This window comes from Cuculus canorus, chromosome 1, assembly GCF_017976375.1.
Source record: "Cuculus canorus isolate bCucCan1 chromosome 1, bCucCan1.pri, whole genome shotgun sequence".
In the NCBI taxonomy this organism is placed as follows: domain Eukaryota; kingdom Metazoa; phylum Chordata; class Aves; order Cuculiformes; family Cuculidae; genus Cuculus; species Cuculus canorus.
In genome coordinates this window covers 63,292,865-63,315,828 of record NC_071401.1, presented here as the reverse complement: position 1 = coordinate 63,315,828, position 22,964 = coordinate 63,292,865, and the positions used below count along the sequence as shown (strand labels likewise).

Sequence of the window (22,964 nt, the reverse complement as noted above, 5' to 3'; positions counted from 1 at the left end):
CATCAGTGAGATTTGCATTTGCATGTTATAACAGTTAAACAACTGTTGGTATAAAAGAAAACCAAAGTCAAACACTAAATTATAGCCAATTCTGGTTGGTAGTGACCTTTCCCTTGTTTTCCAAGGAGGTCAGGCATGCCTAAGACAAACATTCAGTCCTGAAGGAAAAAGGAAAAGGAAGACTCATTAAATGGAAATGAGAAAAGGGCATAATGTGGGAGTTGTCACTAAGAGGTAACTAGGTTACCAAGAAAGTACTTTTTAGAAATTACCATTGTTAACGCAAGTCTGTGAGATCCTCCAGTGTTAGCAGTGCTGCAGTTACAGAATCACAGAATGGTTGAGATTGGAGGACACCTCTGGAGGTCATCTGGTCCACCCCTGTGCTTGGTTGCCTGGGAACATGAAAAGTCCTTCCGTAGACTATATCTTTTATCTGCTGCTACTAAAGCTAAATTATGATTTTCATTTAGATTCAGTGCTGATCAGGCTTACCTGACCTAGTACTCATGCAAAACAAACAGAAGCAGTTGGCAGGCCCTTTTGGCTGAGGTTGTGAGTGTTGCCAATTACTTTAAGCAACAGTGAGAACATTTTCCTGTTGTAGGCATGGTCATTGTTATGTTTTTGGAAGGGCTATTTTTATACAGTGATTCATGTTAATGCCTGTTCTGATTTGGTGTTCTTCCATCTCCGCTAAAAATGCAGAGGGACTAATGCATAGCCAGTATAATTTCACTAACTTCTGGATTTTACCGCTAAGGGAGAGTTTAGCCAGAGAGTTGAAAACAAATGGTGACCCCAGTGATGTTGTAGGTTTCGTTTTGCAGGGAAGCTGATGTAGGTAGTTCTGCCGCTTCCATTCCACAGCTGTGTTACTAATTCTTACCTTCATGTTGTTGTTCTTCTCAGTTATTTCCATGCAGGGTATTGTGGAAGTGGCTCCACAGAAACCATTCTTAACTGTTTCACTGCGACTATTAACATTTGGAATTAGAAACGAATATAAAAATTAACAACCTGGAGTTTGAGTGCTAGGGATGTTTGTTTGGGTTGGTTTTTCTGAGGACACTTTTAAACTTAAGCTCTCTTTTCATTTTAGATAACCACTAAGTGTTGTAGTGGCTGTCTTACAAGGGTAGGAATGAGCTCTGGATATAGGTGGGAGAGGAACTTCTTAACCCCATTAAAAACTGCTTATTTTTACTCTAGCATGAGATAAAAGCATGCACTCTTAAGTTTTGCACTCTGGTGGAAAACAATAATTGTGTTTAATGCATCAAAAGACTTGTTTCTAGCATGTTCGTGTGAAAGGGGTAAAGGGGCTGTAGAGATTAAAGCTTTTCTATTAAAGCACAGCTCTGTATTCCGGATGGCAAGGAAAAGGTCTCTTGAACTGAACTGAGCAGAGACTTGCAGATGTGAGGCAGTTCCCAGTCTCTTCTATTTCTCCCTCTTTACCTGAGATCTCTGCTGAATTTTACTTCTGGTGGCACATGACACATGGTGTGTAACTTGTACTCCGTGAGGTTCTGCAGGCTGTGGATGTCCTGGTGCCAGGTCTTTGATAATCGAAGCCTCGGGCATCCCAGTCATACTGGTTGATAGTTGGGAACCAGACAGGCAGAAAGTGTGTTGGGTGAGAAGAAGCAGAGGTGGAAATAAAGTAAGGTTTTCTTGATAGGAGCACAGAGGCTGGAAATATTCAAACTGTGTTTGTGAAGGTTGGTCTCTTGTGGAGGTTTGTGCTTCCACAAGGTATTATGTTCCTCTTGCATGGACTGGGACATTACTACTGGACAGATTGGTTAGAAAGCTCTGTACGTCAGATTACCCAAAGGATGTTTATGTCCAGTATGTATTTGTTTGTAGCTTTTTATTTAAAAAAGGCCATTGCTCCTCCTTTTTTTTTTTTTTTTTTTTTTAACAGTAGGTAGGAAAGTAAATCTAAACGTTGTCAGCCCTTCCCTTTGAATATTGACTTCTTTTACCTGAGTCCAGGCCGAAAATTTAACACTTACTATAATTCTGTGGTGATTTTTGCTACCACTGTTGTCACAGATATGTAACCTCCTGCATTTTGATCCTGTGAATCCTGGATGGCTTTCTGACCGGTGAGATGTTTGGTGAGCCTGATATTGAGGGTCACTAGTTGAAAAGTCAGCAAAGTATTAACAGAGAATCTATGCTAACTCCTTGTTGGCAACATTCAAAACCCTTGGCATTTTTGACAGATCCTGAAAATATAGTTGAGGACTTCTGCAGGAGGGAAGATAAATCTCAGGCTTTTAGCAAGGACCTGGCCCTATACAGTGTTTTCATCTTCCCGGGCATCTGTAAGTCGTTAAGACTTAGTATAGTGCAGAAAACTGAAGAGGCGTTGTAGATCTGAGCACTCATATAAGACATAATGCATGTCTGGCTGTCCTGTGCAGGTTAGGCACAACCTGAATTTTTAACTGGGAAAACTTCTCAGCAGGGACTCTACTTTCAATTTAAGCAAGTTCCTTTTCTCAAAGTGGAAGATTGTTCATGCTTCATTCTTGATTAATCTTTGGGCTGAATGGAAATATGTTGTCATTACCAGAAGCCTGTTGTAAGGAATATTGATTGTAGAGAACAATGAAAAGTTAATCATACAAGAATGGGTAACATTAGAAACTGCAATCATGTTTGTTTGTTTTAGAATGGTATTATCAGCAGGTCTTTTATGCCTGGAGAAGTGCTACTGATCAGTAAGTAGTTTTGTATGAGGAAGATAGGGAAAGAAGGGTTACATTTCTATTAGTAGCCTCCTATTTAAATCACTTCTGTTACATACCTCATGAAATTAAGCTTGTGGTAGTACAATGTCTTGGAGTTTCACTCTTCTGTTGTTCAACCGGCATTGAATCAATATAGAGTGAGTTTCCATTTGGAAGGTTATTTGTGCAACGAAAAATAGCTAGTTACTTTAACATTTCATTCAAAAGTAAACTCTATCACTTTTCTAGAACTCAACTCATTCATTAGAGGTCAAGGAGAAAATGAATTTTTATGTCTTTGCCATCACCGACTTGGAGCAGTAAGGCTGGTGGTCATGAATAAGAAAGCTCCTATTTCTTGCCCTGTGAGCACAAAAAAGTTGTTCTTGCCAGTGTCTGGATTATCTTGGTGGTGGTTAAACACATCTGCACATTCTTGTGACGTACATAGAACAAAGGGGAAATAATGAAAAAACATGTTTGGAATATTTCATCACATGCTGCTATCTTTTTCTCCTCAAGTGCTGGCTGAAGTCCGGTTTGTGGTTATTGCACAGCAGGGCACTCATCTGAATACTTAGACTGTTTAGATTTATTTTTATTTTGTCTGTATTTTTTTGGCTTGTCTTTTCCAAGACTAAACCTTAAAAAAGAAAAGAGGGAGAGTAGACCATGGTGTGTTCTGAGTGCCTCACTAGGTCTGTTAACGCAAAGAGGTATTACAAAACTCAACACCAAACTCAACTCACCCCTGTTTCCCTCATGTCAGAACTGAAAATTAGAATAAGCGTAAGTTACTTTTTCTGTTTGTTTATTGATGCTTTCGTGGTTTAGGCTGAATGTTTACATGATGCATTTCAGTAACTGGAGCACATATGCCAGAATTGATTGATTTTTCTGGTGAATGACAGAAATGCAAAACTTTTAGTTTATGTGACCTTGTTAGCCAATTGATTGCATTAGACAGTCCAGATCAAATTGAACTATGGTGTGTGCCTGTTTTTGTTGTACATATATGCTTATTCAAACATCAAACAGAAGATAAAACAGTTTCTTATCATGTGTAGTGTAAAACCAAATTAATTTTGTAGAATACAGGATAGTTGCTGTCCCAATCTTACTGCAGATAGTGCTATATGAAAATTGCTCATGTTGTACAGAAGACAATTACACTACGTGCATTCTTTCATAATTAGCTGAGAAATGGTTTATTTTAACAAAAAAATCTTGAAGACTGAAGATACAATCTGCAAATTTCCTCCAATTGGACACGCTAACTATAATTTTAGCAGCACTTGAACTAGTGACGTATACATTATAAATACAGTATAAAGTGAAGTTGGAAATAAATCCTTTTTCCTGGCCATGAATTTTTTGTATTTTTTTAAGGATATAGTTTAGTAGTCAGTTTAGGCCAGTGTCCCACTCCTCCATGAAGCACGGTTGCATTTTCCTGCTGTTTCTCTGGGTTGATGGAAGCAATCATGCAACTGTCAAGGTCTCACTGACCTGAATTTGCATGCTTAAATCCATATCACATCAGCAAATTTCCACACTCTCTGTATGGCTACACTTTGTTGATAAGGTTGGGAACACTAACACGTGGCTGTGTACCACGAGTGGAATGGGAATGCCTATTGCAGTCTAGTTTTAGGTCAATGAAAGTAAATTTTCCCTTCACTTGCAAACTTTAAGCATTCCCTTCTTTGAGTGGTCAGTCTCCATGTGATGGAGTGTGTGGTGTGTCAGTGGGTGCTGGGAAATTGTAGGGTGCTTATTGTTGCAAGACCAAAAGGTACCCTTTTACTTTAGTGGTCACAGTGTTAAGGTGCTGTCTGTGTCCTGCATTAGCAGAAGGCCTCTGAGGAGGCTATGAGTGAGTAAAAGCTTCTGTACTTTTCCTGTGGGGTGTTGTCTCTAGATTCCTCTTCCTTTCCCTACCTCACGCCACCATCAACTTCTTTATCTCTTGGATAGTGGGCAAGTGGCTTCACACTCTGTCACTACCACTTACCGGGTCAGCTGTTGTCAAAAAATACCTTGAGACTGGACCTAATATTTCTTTCGTTTTCAAAAGATAAAATGTATGTATGATACTGTGCAGCTTCTGGCTCTGGATAAAAAGAAATGAGGAAGTTTGTATTTGGACCTTGTTAAACTACTGCCATACAAGACCACCAAACTAACAGCAGCTCTTAAATAGTATGACAGTAGAAGCAAATATTATTCAATAAATCTATACTTTTTTTTTTTTTTTTGTGTCTTCCTACAGGAATATTTTTACCCGAGATACTTGGGTGAGTTGCAACTTTTACTTTCACTTGGTGGCAGTGCCAAACACTGGAGCTTGTCACAGCTGAAGTCTCTACTAAGGAAAGTGATGGAAATCTGATTGCAGTAAACATGCATTTCTAACTTCTAAGATAGACCGTACATTCCTTCTGTGATTTTGGTTTTACTTATGTATAAATTTACATACAGAGATCATTTATGTGTTTTCTGCGTGTTGAAATGTTAGAGTTACATTTATATCTGTAGCTTGCAGCATTAGTAAATAATTTGTAGTTTACCTTTCCCACTTCTTAATTAACTTAGTTATTAACTAATTTCCTTATTCAAAAAATAAAATTACCTTCAATGATTGATCCACTGGCTTGTTCTATTGACTGTATAGTAGTCATGACGTCATATTGTTTTTTATTTGTGTTTAATATATAGTATGTAAAATCACAAATGCCAATAGTTTTAGAAAAATCCATGTGCTTTTTAGATTTTTGGAGAGATTTAGTAGATCAAATCTGAGTAGCTACTAACATGCTTTAAGAATCATAGTAGCATCTGCTAAAGTGATCATCCTCTTCAGATGGATTATAACTCCACTGTACCTCAGAGCTAAAAAATTTTGATGAACTTAAGAATTTGAAGGCATCTGGGAGATTATAATATTGCATAGATTTTGCATCCACCCTCCAAATCCTTGCTTAATGAAACAGCAGGCCAAGTATGATTTTACAGGCTTTGAATAGCTGCTGTGTCATCATTGTAACAATAACAATTTCATTTTCTGTTCTTCAGCTTGCATTCAGAAATATGGGTCGCCATATACAAGAAGTCCAGATTTCCTTACATGCGTTCATAGTAAGCATTTTTGTTTTGTATATTGTGTTAAATACTTTCTCACGTTACCTGAAAGACTGGGACCAGCTCAGCCATCTCCATTTTTTACAGTATTTTAGTACAAGCCTTCTTATTCTCTACGTTTGAGACTCTGTATTGCTTGTCATATCTGAGCAAATACAAAGCCTTTTCCCATTTATGACCTTTTGCCATCTCAGTGTCATCTTTCAGTGTTTTGGTATTTTAAGATGCAAGATATTTCTTTCCCACCAGCTCCCCAAGGTCTAAATAATCTGAAAAGCAAGAGGCATAAGAAATAGAATTTACCAGAAGGTTGTACACTGTGTTTGACCTTAATTTTCTTTTTTCTTGAATACTAACTTGTACTTACCTTAAGAAAAGCTTATAGAAAAACCCAGGCTTGTGCTGGACTTTTTTACATTGAGAAGATCAGTTTCACACATCACGTGACTGTGGTCTAAACATTGCAACCTTTAATAATTCAAACCAATTTGTGTGTCAAAGGTGAAGGGGTATTTGTTCATCACTAACACTAAGATCAGAAATTAATTAACTCTTCTAATTCCCTCTTGGATCTTAGCAGTGCTAAAGATATAAAGCTGCGTGTGTATTCTAAATATGTTCTAGGAGCATATCAGTTCAAACGGGGAGAAAATCACATGTATGTATATTTCTTTTCATTTTTATATTTGTGGTTCAGCTTCCTACTATGATCCAGTTTGATTTGCCATTGTTCATACCAGGGCTACTGGAGCAGGATCAGAATTTAATCGAACTTTCCTATTTATAAATTGCATTACAGCAACATTCTCCGAAGAGTGAATTCCAAGGTTAATGAGTGATGTGTTAAGACTTGCCGTGATATAATGCAGCAGTATCACCTGTGAATATTGAATTCTCTGAACTGGAAATCCTCAGAGCTGTGGTACCCACATAGACTGCAATATGCCAGCTCATTCAAAGTGGGATGCGAACCTGAATGCTTCCTTTTGCTCACGTGTGGCACAGCAAAGAGGCAGGAGTTCCTGCTGAAAGTGGTGAAAAGTTGTTCCGAGCAGAAAATCAGTTTAGAGATGGTTTGGAAATGCAAGTCTAAGGGGTAGTGATGAAAAAATCTGGGAAAAAGAAAAGTTGAATAATTGGTTTTTAGGTATTTTTTTTCCATTGCAGATGCAGTGGTTTGGAAATAAAATGATAACATTTTTCCCCATTAAAATACTGAAATATTTTTCAATGGCTGGATTTTGGCTAGCCATTGGCAATTCACAGGAGAACTAAAGGAGAAGGAGCCCAAAATGCACTTGGAAGAAAGACAGGCTTTATGCTTGGCCAGTTCTAATATGCCACTTAATTTTTCACAGATGCTGCCAAAAGACTATGTAGCTCTGTGGGGTTGTGCCTGCAAGACTCATTTAAACTTAGTTTCTTGTCTTCCTCCTCTCAAAACAAGGTAGTGGAAGACTTTTAATCTGGTTTTCAAAGACATTGCACAACCCAAGAGCTGGAAGGTGATTACTAGACTAGTTTATAATGGAAATAAGGCAAAAGTTTTAACTGTGACAGTGATTAGACAGATCAGCAGAACGGTTCTTTTCTCAGTCTGCACTTACGAGCTATATACGTGGTATCAGACAGCTCAGAGCATACAAAAAACTCATACTCTTCCTTGCTTTTAATACCTTGACTAAAATCTGTCACGTAAATGAATAGAAACAAAAGCTCCATTTTGCCTTGCAGTGGTTTAAATCAGGAGCACCTTCTATGACGTTAGTAGAGTTGCATGGCTGTGAAGCCACCAGGAGAGGATAAGACTCTCTGGTGTTCTCAAGCACTCAAAAAGGAAGCAAACTACTAGCACAGCGTTGATGTGATAAAAACGTCCATGGTTGTTCCTGCCATGGGTTGCAATAGCATGGTATTCTGCTGGGCAGTGTTATTTCCATGTGGCTCTGCAAGGCACATCAGAAGCCAGATTGAGGGAAAGAATCAGAAGCTTGAGGATACACCAGATAAGTCATGCACAACCCTGTTGACTTGTTTTAGTTATCAAGTGACTTCGAAACCACTGCCACGTCTGGATGGCTGAGTTTGAGCTGCTTCAAAAAAACAGCCTTGGTTTACTATACCTACTATATACATAGAATCATAGAATTACTAGGTTGGAATGGACCCACTGGGTCATCGAGTCCAGCCATTCCTAACACTCCCTAAACCATACCCCTCAGCACCTCGTCCACCCATCCCTTAAACACCTCCAGGGAAGGTGACTCAACCACCTCCCTGGGCAGCCTATTCCAGTGCCCAATGACCCTTTCTGTGAAATTCTATTCAGCCTTGGAAAAGAAACATACTAATCAGAGCAAGACTGTCATGGCTCATCTCCCCCTTAACCTGGCCTCTCCTTCCCCGACTCCTCTACCTCCAGTGGTGTGTGGACTGGGTAGTAATTTATTGGGAGGTATTCTGGCAGGTGAATGTTCAGACAGCCCTTGTAGCTGTGTTGTCTTTTGTGTGGCTTGGCCTTTACATTGGCCATGGCTTTGCACAGCTGGAGTGATGAGGAAGAAAGATAATTACGCCATGTTTGTGGTGAGTGGATGGTTATTTCTGCAAGGCTCTTAGGATTGTGTACCCATGCTTTTCCAGTAGAGTTTTCCCAGCCACTAGATTCTGAGCCTCAGGTTGAAATACTGAAAATTGGCATTTCTTTGACCAAGTCACCTCGCTTGTCTACAATGGAACACCTTGCTGAGGCTCAGCATGAATTCTTGTCTTAATGACATTGCCCTAGCTAGATGTTAAAGCTATGCTGTTTGCAGAGGAACACCTGAGGTGCGAGTGCATGAAACCATTGTGTTTTGGCAGTATTTTGGTAGAGGTGGATGAAATCACAACTAGATATGCAAATTCTTGCCCTGCTGGAGCTCTGTGATACTTTATGACCTTTTATAGAGCTCTTTTCTTCACTTCATCTATTTTGTCCTGCTTGACTCATAAGTCTTTCCCAAAGTATGGTGACTACTCTCTTGCTGCTTTCCTATGGAGAAAATCCATTTCCAACTATTGGAACTCAGCTTAAAAATCAGTGGCAGACTTTACTCTGTGTTGGCCGGATGGGAACATTGTGTTGTCTGTAAAGGGGATTAGTGGTTTGCTATTCTTACGCTGTTAACAGATGGGTAATTTTTATTCTCGTTCTACATAAGACAAAAGCCTAAGTTGGTCCGCTTGGACAAAAAATTCAGGTATAAACATTTGTTAGCCACAAATCTATCAACCCTGGCAAGATCCTCAATTGAAGAGTAATTGAAAAAGAGTAGCCGTCCTTCCTTGAGTGCTTTAGTTGCTAACCTGCTTTTTATTTTCTCCAGAACTAAGGAGAGTAGATTTAATTTTCTTAGAAATGAGCTATTTTGAGTGGTTTCTTTCAGGATTTGCCCTTCAGATACGGGGGTGGTAGCTCACTCCCTTTTGCAGTGAAATAAATTCTAGTGCATGTGCTCTGCAAAATTCCTGGCACAGCTTGTTCAGCATGTGACAACTAAGAATTAGCTTCCAGTGTTGCCAGGTGTGAGTATTTTTGATAGTGGTTTCCCCATTACTGTTGAAGTTTCTCCAGTTTTAATGAGAGTGAAATACCTGTTTGTTAGAAATTTCAATGTATTATTCTGTTTTGTTTTGGGGTTTTTTTTATTCCTTATATAAATCAGATTTGCCAAACCAGTGCTCTCCCGATCCTTGTCACAAAGAGGGTACCATCAAATGTGAAGATCTCAAGGGGGACTTCTACTGCAAATGCAAGCATGGCTGGCAGGGAAAAACATGTGAAAAAGGTAATGGGGTTTCATTACCTATTATCCTGGAACAAAGATGTATTGGGTTTTGCTGTATTCTCAAATGGTCAAAGATACTGTGCTGCATAATTAAAAAGCCACATAATTGAACCTATCTTACACACCACTCGTGTTTTTACCCTTCTGTGAATCACATAACCCTGTCATATCAACACTTTTTATATATATTTCATGGATCTCTGCTCAGTCTTAGCAAGGTCATCTAAGAAATTACATTCTGACTTTTTGTCCCACCCCTCTGAAAGGGGCAGCAGAAATAGGGTTGTAGTGGGTTTTTAATCAGAACTGCTTCAACTGTTCCCTGATGTAACAGATCACAGACTGCAGAGCCCCGTCTTCCTTTCTTGCACCCCTGCTATGGGAACAGTGACTTTCAGCAGGCAGATGACCAGTCTGATTCTGATGATGCATAAGCAGATGAAATTTGTTTGTTAAAGCCTCCTTGCTAGTAGGACCTTATTTCACGTCGGCTTACATTCCACAGAGTATTTCCACCAACTCCAAAGACAATATTCAGGCAGAAATTATTTGTGCAAGATGTTTGAGGGCCCAAGAGGGCTTTCTTTGTTCCTTTCTGAAACACTAAAGTTATCTTCCCTCCTTTTGCTTTCTGCTTTCTTTTTTTGCCTACTTTCTGCCTGCCAATATTAATTGCCAGAATTAACATTTAAAGCTTTCATCCTGAGCTTGCTGCTCATAGTATCATTTTTTAAGTTAGTAATGATATAAAATACGTTAGTTACAATTAGTTTGCTTCTGCAAACAAACTTCCGCACTTCCACAGTGACTAGGGATACTCCTCTGCATTCTCGGAGCTATGAAGGAGGCGCTCAGTTAAAGTTTCTTCTCTGTGGTTTTTATTTTTTTTGATTAAATCAACTTGAGCTAAGGTACTTGATGTGTTTGAAATCTTTGTGCTTTTTATAATCATTGCATTGCAGCTATAATAGTGTTTCTTGTTTGGTCTTTCTTCTTCCCAATGCCTATCCTACTCTGTAACAGCTGACTGTAACACTTTATTTTGATGCAGATATTGATGAATGCAGAGCACAGAACGGCGGCTGTAACCAGCTCTGTCTCAACAAGCTAGGCAGCTACCGCTGCTCATGCTACAGTGGTTATGCTCTTAAAGACAGCAAAACATGCGAAGGTAAGCTTTTTTGGGGGCCTCTCAGTTTGCGCCGGCGGATATTTAGTGACTTGAGACTGTATTTCAGAGAGCTGGGTTACACTGAGCAGCCCTGGTCCACTCCTTCACCCACCAGAGACTTGATGGTAGCTCCTGTTAACTGCGCTCTGCTGGTTGTGTCGGCTGCTCCAGACAGCACTACAAGCCTGGGCTTGTCAGCAGTTGCCTGTGCACCTCTCCGATATAAACAACACAGGCATGAATCACAGAGGATTTGTGGCTTGGATTGTACTAAATCGGTTCAGCTGATCAGACCTCATATCCTGACACTGAGAGGAGGAAGGGCCAGCCAGATGCGTTGTTATGATTCTTTCCAGGCTCACGGTGTTGTAGTTTATGAGCCGTTTGTTTTTGTTTTGTGCATTCCTTATTTTAATTTACTTTTCTAAATCTGGGCATGTGCAGCAGCTAATGGATTCAAATAGATACAGATAGTTAAAGTCACTGCAACTGAATATTACTAGCTGTAGAAAGGCCCTAAAGAAGGTTGGCAACTGTTTTACATAGCAGCTGAGAACAGAAAGTGAGGATCTCAAGTGTCGTGATTGAAACTTTGGAATTAATTTACATATCCAAACTTAAGCAACTGAGATTTTAAAAGTGTTAGGAGGCTGCATGCTGAGGCAGGGGCTCCTTCATGGTCACAAGTGGCTGTTAAAATTATATGTATCTCAAAACTAGGCAATTCCATGTATGTCTTAGAGGTGGGTGTGATGACATAGTTCTAAGAAGTTTACATACCTGATCTGAACAACTTGTTAGTGCTACCAGCAAAAAGGCAAAGAACAGGATTTTATTTTTGTGTCGTTTCCACTGTTTAGATCTCTCTGTTTCATGGTATCACTTTCTAACGAAAGCAGATGTTTAGAAGAACCAACTTCACTTCCAAATTGTCCTTTGGTGCTGGTTGGCATGGACAGGTGGACGCCAAGTGGGCTCACAAATACTTTTATTTTCATATGTCTGTATATTTGTATGATACCTTAGTACTGGCTACTAGAGCAGTGTGAATGCAGCGTATATGTATAGGCCAGTTCACTCATACATGGGAAAATCACAAAGTGTAACATGTGGTTGTGGTTTTATCAAGTAGTAGAAAGCAAAAACAAAGTATTAAACTCTCAGCATAGTGCAAATGTTTTGTCCACACCAGCATTTTTCTGGGTATCAGTTGGCGTGTTAGAAAGATACTTCTTTGTTTTTATGGACCTCCAGTTTCAGTCCACTGCCTGCTTTAGTGGTGAAACCCCACAACTTCTCTCAGATATGACTTGTTCTTAGTGATAACTTTGGCTGCCTCAATCCCCCTTTGCCACTACAGCTCAGCAGATATAGATCTTAGTTTTTTGAATGCATGAAATAGGATGGTTTGCTTGTCTGAGGAAGGAGTAAAGAAATCTGTGGTGCTCAACAGGCTGTGTGTTCCTTCTGTGTTTTTGTAAAATTCATACTGCTTTTTCTCAGTGCTGTTTTTAACCCAATTTCAGACCCTAGAACAGAGTGGGGTTTTTTCTGTTTTGTGGGAGTTATTTTTGTGTGACATTTCTCCTGGCTCACTTTGCAATGTTTTTTACAATACTAGTTAATGGCTTAAAGAAACACTAGCTGGTTTTGAAAGCCTTAAGTCACTCCTTATATCTAATCTTAAAGGTAGATTCTTTAAAATATCATTTTTCCAGTTACCGATATTATTAATAGAGGGTTCATTTGACCCAGAGCCTTCTCCAGTGTGGGAACAATGAAGTGATTATACTCGTCTGAAGTCATGTTCTTTAATTGCTTGTTTTGCAGACATAGATGAGTGCACAGCATCAACGGATATCTGTGGAGAAGCTCATTGTAAAAATTTAGTAAGCTCATATGAATGTGTTTGTGATGCAGGCTACAAGTATGATGACTTGAGGAAGACTTGTCAGGGTAAGCTCATGAAATAACATCATATTGGCATTCATTACATGATCTAAAGCTGTAAAAGCCCAGAAGTTCAATTTCAGGCTTCCATAAAAGCTTTTTTTTTTTTCTCTTTAATCTTGCTTACAGACTGGACTTCTGTTCCTTTTCCCTAGTTGTGAATGAGATTAGTTTGTAGTCATCTTTGAGTTCAAGTTTGCAGTCATCTTTCATGACTTCAGTCAAGCTGTAGGAGCTAGAGTGCTGAGATTTCTTGAATTTATGACAAGTGTGAGATCTGGTGAAAGCTCAGAAGCATCTGTGCATGTTGCTGTCTCTCTTTGTAGGACAAGAAAAGTCACAGAGCAGTAGCTGCTGTTCTTTCAAAACCTGTCTTGTGGTATTACTCTGAACTAGGAGCTTAATATGCATTGGAACCATGCACAGTTCTGCTGGCTACACTGCCTGCAAGCTTTCTCAACGGAGTAAGTTTTGAAAGTATTCCAAAACTAGCATTGTTCCCTGCCTTTTGTCTAAGCTAACATAATGACATGATTCACACGCCCACCAGCCCTACCTCTGAGTGTTTATCTCTGCCTGAAGAGATCCCTGTGGGCCATCACAATATGTTTTCCTGCATTTGTTTTTGAAGCAGATAGAAATAAGCCAAAGGGAAAAAAAAAAGAAAATAATGAATGAGAAACTCAGCTTTTACTTGTCTGTTGAGGATCCAGCTGCTGCGTAGCATTGAAAGAAGCAGTGCCTGACCTAAACATGAATTGAAGGAGCAGGAGCCAGTCAGCACAGGCATAACAGAAGGGGCCTGAAGGGAGGAAGTCTTGTCTAAAAGTTAAAGCCCAGGGCTCTGAAATAGAAGACAAGGAGTTCAGCTCTGCTTCCAGTCTTCCCACAGACTTACTGTGTATCTTTGGGCAGCTGGAATCTGTCTGTGAACATAGATTTGTGCAGATGCTAACTCTAACTCTTGCCTCCTGTAAATCTGTGGCATAGGGTAAGTACTGGTTGCAGAGCACCTGAGCACGCTCAAATGAAAGATGCTACAAAACAATACCGATAATGGTTTTTTGCCCTAGTCGATTCATGTTTAAACAAACTCTGTTTCTCCTTTCTCCTCTCTTGTTTGCTGTTTTTGTGTAGATATAAATGAATGTGAAGAAAAGCTCTGTGAACAGACCTGTGTCAACTCACCAGGGAGTTATACCTGTTATTGCGATGGCAAAGGGGGAGTAAAACTTTCCCGCGACATGAATACATGTGAGGTATGTTAGTCTTCATTGCCGTAACTGCAGAACAGACCTTTATTTTACATTGCAATAAAGAATAACTGATGAAGCTCTGGACCAAAGGCATTTGAGCTGAGTGACCAGCAGGAAGGAGTCCTACTGGCAAGGTCATATGAGCAGGGGATAGTTGTTCTCGTGAAAAGAAACTTTCTCCTGGAATTCTCTTATCTCAGGCTCCTCTTGTTCCCATTCTAATATGAGTGTGGCATCAGTAGCCCTGCCGGCCCTATGTTTGGCTGTGAGTTACCTCTGGTGGCCCAAGCTTTTCTGAGTTAAACCCAGTAGGATGGTGTGAAAGTCTCAGGGTGTATGGTGTAACTTACAGACCAGCGTTTGCGCTTGACACGTTTGTCCTCCAGGCATTTAAGGTGGATCGGCTTCAGTGGCGCAGGCTGCCTCTGCAGAAACCAGCTAACAGCAAGTTCTTGGCATATCTTTTGTTGCAGGCAGGGTGTTGCAGCAAAAAACCTTATGCTATACCTTATGAGTGTGATTTCATTTTTGTAGCAGGAAAACGTTCCTCCAAGGCAGATAGGAGGGAGGAGGGAAGGAAAGAGGAAATGTTCTCTGTACCAAAACAACAGTATTTTGAGAGTATAAATATTAAAGTGCCCTAGCCTGCTATATGTATACCAACTACATGAGAAAAGAAGAGGAGACATACTCTCTGATTCTCTTTCTGCTGTGTGAGGAGAATAATCACTCAAAAAATGTGTTTTGGTTGTAGAACATAATACCATGTGTGCCTTTTGCTGTTGGAAAAAGTATTAAATCCTTGTACCTGGGGAGGATGTTCAGCGGCACTCCTGTTATCAGGCTGCGCTTCAAAAGGAAACAACTGACAAGGTGAGGACAGCTTAGAATGGTATTCAAATGTGATGTCTGGCTTTTGCGCATGCAATGGAGTTAAGTCATTACAATATAATTATTCCTATAATCATCCTTATTTGTTTGGATTATGGAGTCCTGTAAGGTGAAACATTATCCAAACTAGTAATTGAGAAAGACAGCTTTGACTACAGAGCCCCCAGGATAATTACTGAAGTACAGGAATGTATTCATTATTCTTGACACTACTTTAAAATCCATCCTCACAGCTTAAGTCTTTCAGGAATGCATTAAAAGCTAGTATGTCTTAATGGAGCTTTATAACTGCTAGAATGAATGATATCTGAATGGAAAGTACTCTGTGGTTTTTGAACTCTGCATAACTAATTTATTTCTTGGCACCTGTGTGGTCAGACTTGTGGCCGAGTTCGACTTTAGAACCTTTGATCCTGAAGGTATCCTTTTCTTTGCTGGAGGCCATCGAGACAGCACATGGGTAGTCTTGGCTTTGCGCAAAGGACGGCTAGAGCTACAGCTGAAGTACAGTGGAATAGGCCGCGTGACCAGCAGTGGACCACTTATCAACCATGGCATGTGGCAAACTGTGAGTCCAGACCACTGCTGAGATCTTACCCTTGCTTGGCTTGTTCCTGATGCATTCTGTCAAGGCCAGCTAGAATTTGTGTATTTTTGAGAAGATGCTTTTCCAACCCATTTATCCATTCGATGGGTGCCTGTACATTAAATGTTCTAAGGTTTGTCCTAACAAATTTAATTATGTTTGTACCTGTTGTAAACTAGATTACATCACTAATTTGCACAACCAGAGCAGACAGAGAGCCTCTGGGATGCAACAGTGCTAAGCTCATTTCACTTTAGGTTGAGAAGATGCCCTCTGGGTGAGGGTTGATAGAGAGAAAGAGGATAGGAACTCTGTAGCTGTCTCCTAAGGAAGTTTCCAAAGGTGGTTTGCTTGTTGTATGGTAGTTTTTGTTTATTCATCTCCTTGTTTATTTATTTAATCACAGGGTTCAGATTGTCAGAGCCCTTGACAAATCTCTTATGCTACAGTATCCATTTTTACACTCCTCAGGCTTGTTTATGTACAAACGTATCCTTTTCCCTTGTAAAGATATTGGGGTCCATTAGAAATGAAGCAGATCTCTGGTTACTAATAACATAATCCCAGCAACCTCATGAGGTGATGCACTGCATCTTGGAGCTTGTAAGGCTTCATGTTCTTGATTCTGTCTCAACGTCTCCTGGTCGTTCACGACACATAACAGGTGTTACTGTTTGTGACAGGAACAGGAAAAGCATCCTGTAGTATGATGTACACTAGATTAGGAATTTCTATGTGCATCTTTTCACTTATGCCTTTTCCTTCCCTTTCATTTTTTCTTACTTAATTGGATCTTCTGACTTCTAAGTCTCTTGGGGAGTGGGTGGGAAGTTCTCAGCTAACTCACATATGAGACATACGGATGCTGCTAGTTGTGAGCAATTTTCTGGTATAGATTTTTTAGCATAAAAAAACCAGGATTATTCATTAAAAAAGAAAGCAAGGTGGGAAAAAAATTTGTTTCTCATGAGTATATTCTAATGAATAAATAAAGAAGTCCTTCAGTGCATTCACTGTCGACTGCTGACATTTGCTAATGTTTCCAGCAGATGAGGTGGTGCTTAATTCAGTTCTTTTACTGCCACTGAAGCAATTTTAGATTCCAAATGGAGAGCTGTAGAGGTTCAGCAAAACTGTAGATAAAATGTATTACATCCTGTATCTTTACAGATAGGATTGGCCTCAAGCCAGTTCTTACTAAATTTGCTGTAAGATTTGTTCTGCTAATTTGAAATATGGCAATTGTAATTGCCTGCACAGGGAGGATGGTAAGAGAAGACGTGAAAAGCAGAGCTGATGCCACTGGAATGACTTGGGATTCACAAAAAGCAGTCATTACAATGTTAAACCATTTAAAGCAGTGTAAAATACTTGTTGAGTGCCAGACCTCATTATGAAATAATTACAGACTTTTCCATGGTAGTGTGGGGAGAAACAGCTGAAATGTATTTTCTTTCTTCAAGTAATAGAAAAAATGCTCAAGCACATAGGAGTTACAGGGATAAACAAAGGCTGTGTTTGCTTTCTGCAGGTAGAGAGGGCAGTAGGTACCATATTTAGGCAGGAGTTATTGGTCTCCTGCCAGCCAGGGGTGTCATGGTTCTTATCCGTACATACTGTCATAACCAACAAATTGCTTGGTTGAGTTACTGCAGCAATGCGCTCCTGGTGCAGTTTTTTAGAGATTGCATAAATCCCCTGGAAACTCTCCCTCAAAGCTTTTTGGGACAGTGCAGACTGAGCTGTGGGTGCTGTGAGAGGGCTGAGCAGGGCGTGGGAGCTGCCAGGGACGTTGTATGGTATGAGCGGAGGAGGGAGAACCAGGCAGGGCTGGCACAGGAGTGCTTGCTTGGAGCATGTTGATAGCCATAGCTCTGGTGAGTGTCTCCCAAAGTGAAACTGTGAATGATGTGCCTGATGCAGGCCAAAGGCGGAAGGATGTACCTAGAGATGAAAGGCATCAGGAGGAAGGACCCTTTAGCCTCTTGACCTCGTTGTTGACTCACCTCTGAGACTTGGGATGCTGCTTGCATTACGGAGTTGCTGTTGATTTCTGCCTTGTCTGCTCTCTTTTTTTTCCCTTTTCTCCACCCTGCAGGTACTTTGTTCTCATCTGCTTGACATCCAGTGTCATTTCTGTCTCTAAATATCACTTAATCTGAGCCATGCAACTGTAACTCTATTCCTTCATTTTATTCTCTCCCTCATTTCTCCTTTTTCCTTTGGACAGCATGGTTTTTAATTTGGGAAACGCTCTTGAGGAGGGAAGTATTATTCCTTTTTACCTGTCTCCTTTTATAAAACATGTAGATGCACATTTCATTTTAAGTTTGGACTTTTCATCTTCCCCTTCTGTGAAGCACAACTCCAACAACCTTCAAAGGTTGCAGTCCAGACTCAAATGAAGTTTGGGAACTTTAGTCTGGACTTCAGTACATGCAGGATCAAGCCCTTAGTTTCGGTTAGGCCTAGAACAGTGGAGTTTGGACACTTGGGAGAACATAATAGGGGCCATGAGGAAATAATAATTTTACTATTTAACTTTAAGGAGATAAAAAATTAATGTCTATTTAAAAGCAAAACAAGACGGAAAACATCAGCAGTGGGTGCCTTTTGGTATCTTGAGCAAAAGTTGCATACTTTTATGGAAATTTGAAGGCATTTGAAAAACCTCAGGCCAATATTTCTACCTAGGTATTTTATGTGATGTTGATCCCTCCTAATTTGTTTTTAAATGTTCGTTCCCAGCACTGAAAACACAAACAAGTGAGCTTCAGGAAGAACTTCTAAAGTAGTTATTTGTGTGTAATGTAGCTGGATAAAGTGGCATGTATGAACTGATGATAGTGGAGAAAGCACTTGCCTTCTGTTTGTTTTGCATTTCCAAAAAGAGTCATCATTTTGTCTTATTTTCAGTGTTTAGTTGGCATGAGGACAGTATGGTTAGCAAAAATAATAATCTACCTAGACTGTTAAATGTCAGAATTGAAGGTTAAGCAATCACAAGCAGATTCATTCTTGGCTTTAACCCTGTGGCTGCCTGTAGTCCTGTCCCTTCTCAGTGCTGTCCACTTGTTTTTCAGCAATGAGTAGACAGACTGGCTCTGTCCTATGAGTTATCTGGGGCATGAATCCAAACCAGAAAATGGATTGCCGTTATGGCTAACTGTATGGGAACTGTTAGCCATGAGAACTGCCTGTCTGATTTTCCCTGGGCACACTGTGGCAGGCGGCAGCAGCTAATTGCAAGGTGGGAATTACAGGAGCCTGCTAACTGCTGAAATGCTTACCCTTTTAGTTTGTAGGTGATGGTGGTGTGCCAGCAATTAAGCTTTGAATATAAAGAGCCAAAGCTGAAAATGCCAGAGGGCAGAAAGAAGTAGGCAGAATGTAATTTCCTAAACCTGAATTTGTTAAACGCTGCCACTAGGATTAACCCCTTCTCCTACAGAAGAATCGACAGAATTTGTGTTGTTTATATTGATGATTAGAAGCAGCTAAGAACTCAGACTTTGTTTTAAAAAAAATATATGCTATTACTTTCTATGCAATCTAATAAAATTTTAGAAGGCTCTGCAATTTTGGTGGGCCTGTGAGTTGCAGGATTTCTTCGCAGAGGAAGCACAGTAGAGGCATTACTGCAGACAGCTTTATGCCATTCCTATTTGTTCGATGGCTGCCTGTGATCTGTGCCAGGAACAGGAAGATGGTCAGTGCCAGCTCCTTGTGGTGCTCTGCATCCTTTTGCATTAGGGCAGAGGTGACTGCCGCGCCAAGCAGAGGTGTCTGATAGCCAGTGTAGCTAAACCAGTCGGGCTGTGGCTGCCGGGACCTGTGGGCTTGTGTTCCCTGAGTGGACTATACAGCTTGCCAATGCCCAAAAAAGCCTGTTTGAGCCTGGTTTGTGTGCCTTCATGGATTGCAGTGAGGAGGTGTACATGCCACTTTAAACAAGCAAGCTTCAGGCAAGTAAATTCATGTCCTGTAGGATGCAGCATGGAGCAACACGCCAGATGTAAACAGTGTTTTAGCAGTGTAAACCAGACCATACTGGGATCCACAGGAGAAGTTAAAAATATATATATTTTGTGGATAAGTTTTTGTCTATCAAATTCCCTTAAACTTCATTACTGATGACTGCAATCCAAAGGGAATGTCCAGGAATAAATCTGTTGAACTCTGTTATCCTTTACATTACAGCCACAGAGGGAGAGAGCTCGGTGTGGCTGGTGGAAGCAATTTTGGGGCAGCTGCTCTTGAAATGCAAAGAGAGAGATGCTCATAACCTGGCCTATTAGCAGAGAGAGGGAAGCATGAGTCTAAACAGCCACTGAAATAAGTACTTGATTCTATACAGTGGCTTACTGGTGGAGGCAGTGTCTGGGTGTCCCAGGGAACACAGCTGTATTGATGAGGAGTGGGTAGATGGGCTATCTGTCATGGAGGGGGGAAAAGGAGTGCTGTGTTGAAGGTAATGGAATAGCCAAGTTGTGCTCCTTTCTTCTCCTCTGCAGGAAGAAAGGGGTTGTCTTCTGCGATAGCAACAGAACAACCCATCGGTAGCAGAACCCAGTTCTCAAGGCACAGAATCTGCTGCGTGACAGCTTTGTGCTTCACCTGCTCCTCTCCCTCCACAGAGCTGGCTGCTTTATAGTGCTTCTCTCTGCAGCCTGGTCAGAATTAAAATTTTGAAGTAGTTTTTGAAATGTCAGTGGTGATAGAATCTTCCTGTAAGTTCAGAGGCATGGAGGCAAAACTTGCAGAGACCTTTGGAGAGAAAAATTATTGTCTATTACACGCTTTTATTGTCCTCTTAAATATGATATCTTCTGTTGTTCCTTGTTTCAGAGATTAATATTCAAAGACTAGACTTAGTGTGGCTGCAAGGCTTCTGCTTTATCTTTTACTGATCCAACAAAAGACATCTTCAGATCTGTCTTTTAAGTTTTTTCTTTCACGTGCAGTTGCAATAGAATGTTTCCATTAATAACTCATTATTGCATCTACATTTTGCATAGAGCAACCTACAAATATCATATAGTTAATTCACTTGTCTTTTTGTGTAGCTGTTTTGATGTAGCTCAGCTGTCTTCATCATTATCGCAACCCCACATTGCTTTCCTAGAGTAAAGATTTGCATATCAAGGTGGAGTGTAACTTAAAAGGTAGACAAAGAGGCTTGGGGATAGAAAATATATGTCCATCCTGGGGATTTCACTAGTGGCATCTGTCCTTTAGTTGAGGCTGCAGATATTGATTCATTTATATAATGAATTATTCTATTTGCAATTTTACTTTTTCAGATCTCTGCTGAAGAACTCCAAAGAAGTTTGGTCATAAAGGTCAACAGGGATGCAGTTATGAAAATAGCTGTCTCAGGGGATCTGTTTACGCTGGACAAAGGGCTGTATCAGCTGAATTTGACAGTAGGAGGCATTCCTTTCAAAACAAAGGACCTTATTCTACCGGTAAGTGTAGCAGGATGACTTATGTTGTTTTGCTTGCCTGAAGGCCTTGATTTCATCTTCTCTTGGGGTAGTGTAGGTCCTTCCTGAGAGCAGTTCAGCCTGCCCTAAAATAGGTGGAATTATCACCTTCTGGATACAGCTTTCTCTCCATTGACTATATACAGAGGGAGCATAAGGGAGTAGCAAAGGTGAGACTCCTGATTTTTTGATAAGTTTGAGTGAAATGTGTACCACCTTTAGCTTGCAGAATTAGGACACAGCAAAACTGGAGCACGTGACAAAGCCTTGACAACTATTGGTAGTCGCGCTGTCTTGGAGACCATGAGTGGCCCCAGTGGGTCAGTAGACACACTGCTGTGTGAGGGTACCGTTGTGCCCACCAGATCTTGGAACAGCACTGGGGACAATTCTTGTGTTGTGACTGAAGTTTGCACTTTGTGTTTAGCATATCACCATTTTGCTGCCTCCTTTTGCTGTTTCAGTTTAGTACAACCCAAGAAAAAACGGAAGCTTATTTTTCATTATTTCCTACTAATTCAAGTTGATAGGGCATATGAGTAGGAATTAAGGCACTCTTTGGGTGATACTGGATGATGAAATAGCTGCTGCTCAGGCTGTGTGAATGTCCACTACACACAGAGCTGGCACCTTGAAACCCAAATTGGCATCTCTTTATTTCTAAATGAGGTGTCAGGCTTGTGGCTCTGTGACTGGGAGTGCAGCAGCTGAGAAAGGCTTTTGTTCCTCATAAGAAGTCATTCAGGGCCACAGCTTGTCTAAAACATTCAGCTTGGGGTGTGGTCTGAATATAGGATTGACGGCCAAAAACTTCTGAGGCTTTTTATCCTGGCTCTGACACTTAATTCTTTCTGTACTTCAGTTAATTGAGCGTAATGATGCTGATTTAGATGCTTTGCAAGGAACCTTCTCTTTACATACTGTCTCACATTTTAATGTTGACGTTTGGTACAGGATAACATAACTAGAAATTGGGAAGAAGAAGAAGGTGTATACAGAGTAGTGTGCCCATCTTGTGGCTCAGGCACACCTCCCTTAAGCCAGAACCCAATAACTTACACCATGAACAGGTCCAATGTCTTGTGTGTCATGAAGGCTGTTTGCAATGACACAAAGGACTGGGGTTTTAACTTCAAATTAGCTTCCCAACATTTGCAATGCAGAATTACAGGAGTTGTATAGCTTTGGCTACAGAGCTTTAGGAGTAAATTGGACTAATGATGTACTGCATGTGAAAGCAGCTAACAGAATCAATACAACCAAATCAGTATCTGCATTAGCTTGTACCTTTCTGTCCTGTGGAGACAAGCTGTCCTCAAGGGATTTTCCTGGGGAATACTGATGACTTACTTGCTTGGGATTGCAGGATTGGGGTTGCTGCCAGTTGATTCGCAAGTTCATAATGTGTCAAAATGATTTTCCCTATTTGATATCATAATATAACTCAAGATTCCTCTGCACCCAAAATCGGTTGTTCTTCACTGCATAGTAGTTCAAGGCATGAGATACGTCTTTATCCTCCTAGATAAACCCTCGACTGGATGGTTGCATGCGGGCATGGAACTGGCTGAATGGGGAGGACACCACTATCCAAGAGACCATAAAGATGAATGAAAAAATGCAGTGCTTTTCTGTAGCAGGACGAGGGTCTTTCTATCCTGGCCGAGGTTTTGCTGTGTTTAATCTTACTTATAGTAAGTACTTTTTTCTTTTTTTATTTCTGTCCTTTTGTCCTGCAACTAACCATGGTTGGTTAATAAATAGTTTAGAATGTACACGTATGCCAAGCTCAGTGTTGACCAATGCAGAAGAGACTGGTAGATGTGGGTGAAGTGGGAATAGCTAAATCTGTGCTTCATAGTGAAGGAAGGCCTATTTATGATGCCCAGCAAGAATAAGGTTCTTTCTG

General features: G+C 40.5%; 1 protein-coding gene across 1 annotated transcript in view; it reads left to right on the top strand.

Annotated features, from left to right (window-relative positions):
- GAS6 (growth arrest specific 6) overlaps positions 1 to 22,964 on the top strand; it is a 39,442-nt gene that overhangs the window by 9,864 nt on the left and 6,614 nt on the right. Inside the window, exons 3-12 of the mRNA XM_054070992.1 lie at positions 5,017 to 5,041; positions 5,820 to 5,882; positions 9,593 to 9,715; positions 10,767 to 10,886; positions 12,717 to 12,842; positions 13,974 to 14,095; positions 14,847 to 14,965; positions 15,362 to 15,551; positions 20,873 to 21,037; positions 22,581 to 22,749. Of these exons, the coding sequence (XP_053926967.1) occupies positions 5,017 to 5,041; positions 5,820 to 5,882; positions 9,593 to 9,715; positions 10,767 to 10,886; positions 12,717 to 12,842; positions 13,974 to 14,095; positions 14,847 to 14,965; positions 15,362 to 15,551; positions 20,873 to 21,037; positions 22,581 to 22,749 (1,222 nt within the window). The remainder of the gene's footprint in view (positions 1 to 5,016; positions 5,042 to 5,819; positions 5,883 to 9,592; positions 9,716 to 10,766; positions 10,887 to 12,716; positions 12,843 to 13,973; positions 14,096 to 14,846; positions 14,966 to 15,361; positions 15,552 to 20,872; positions 21,038 to 22,580; positions 22,750 to 22,964) is intronic.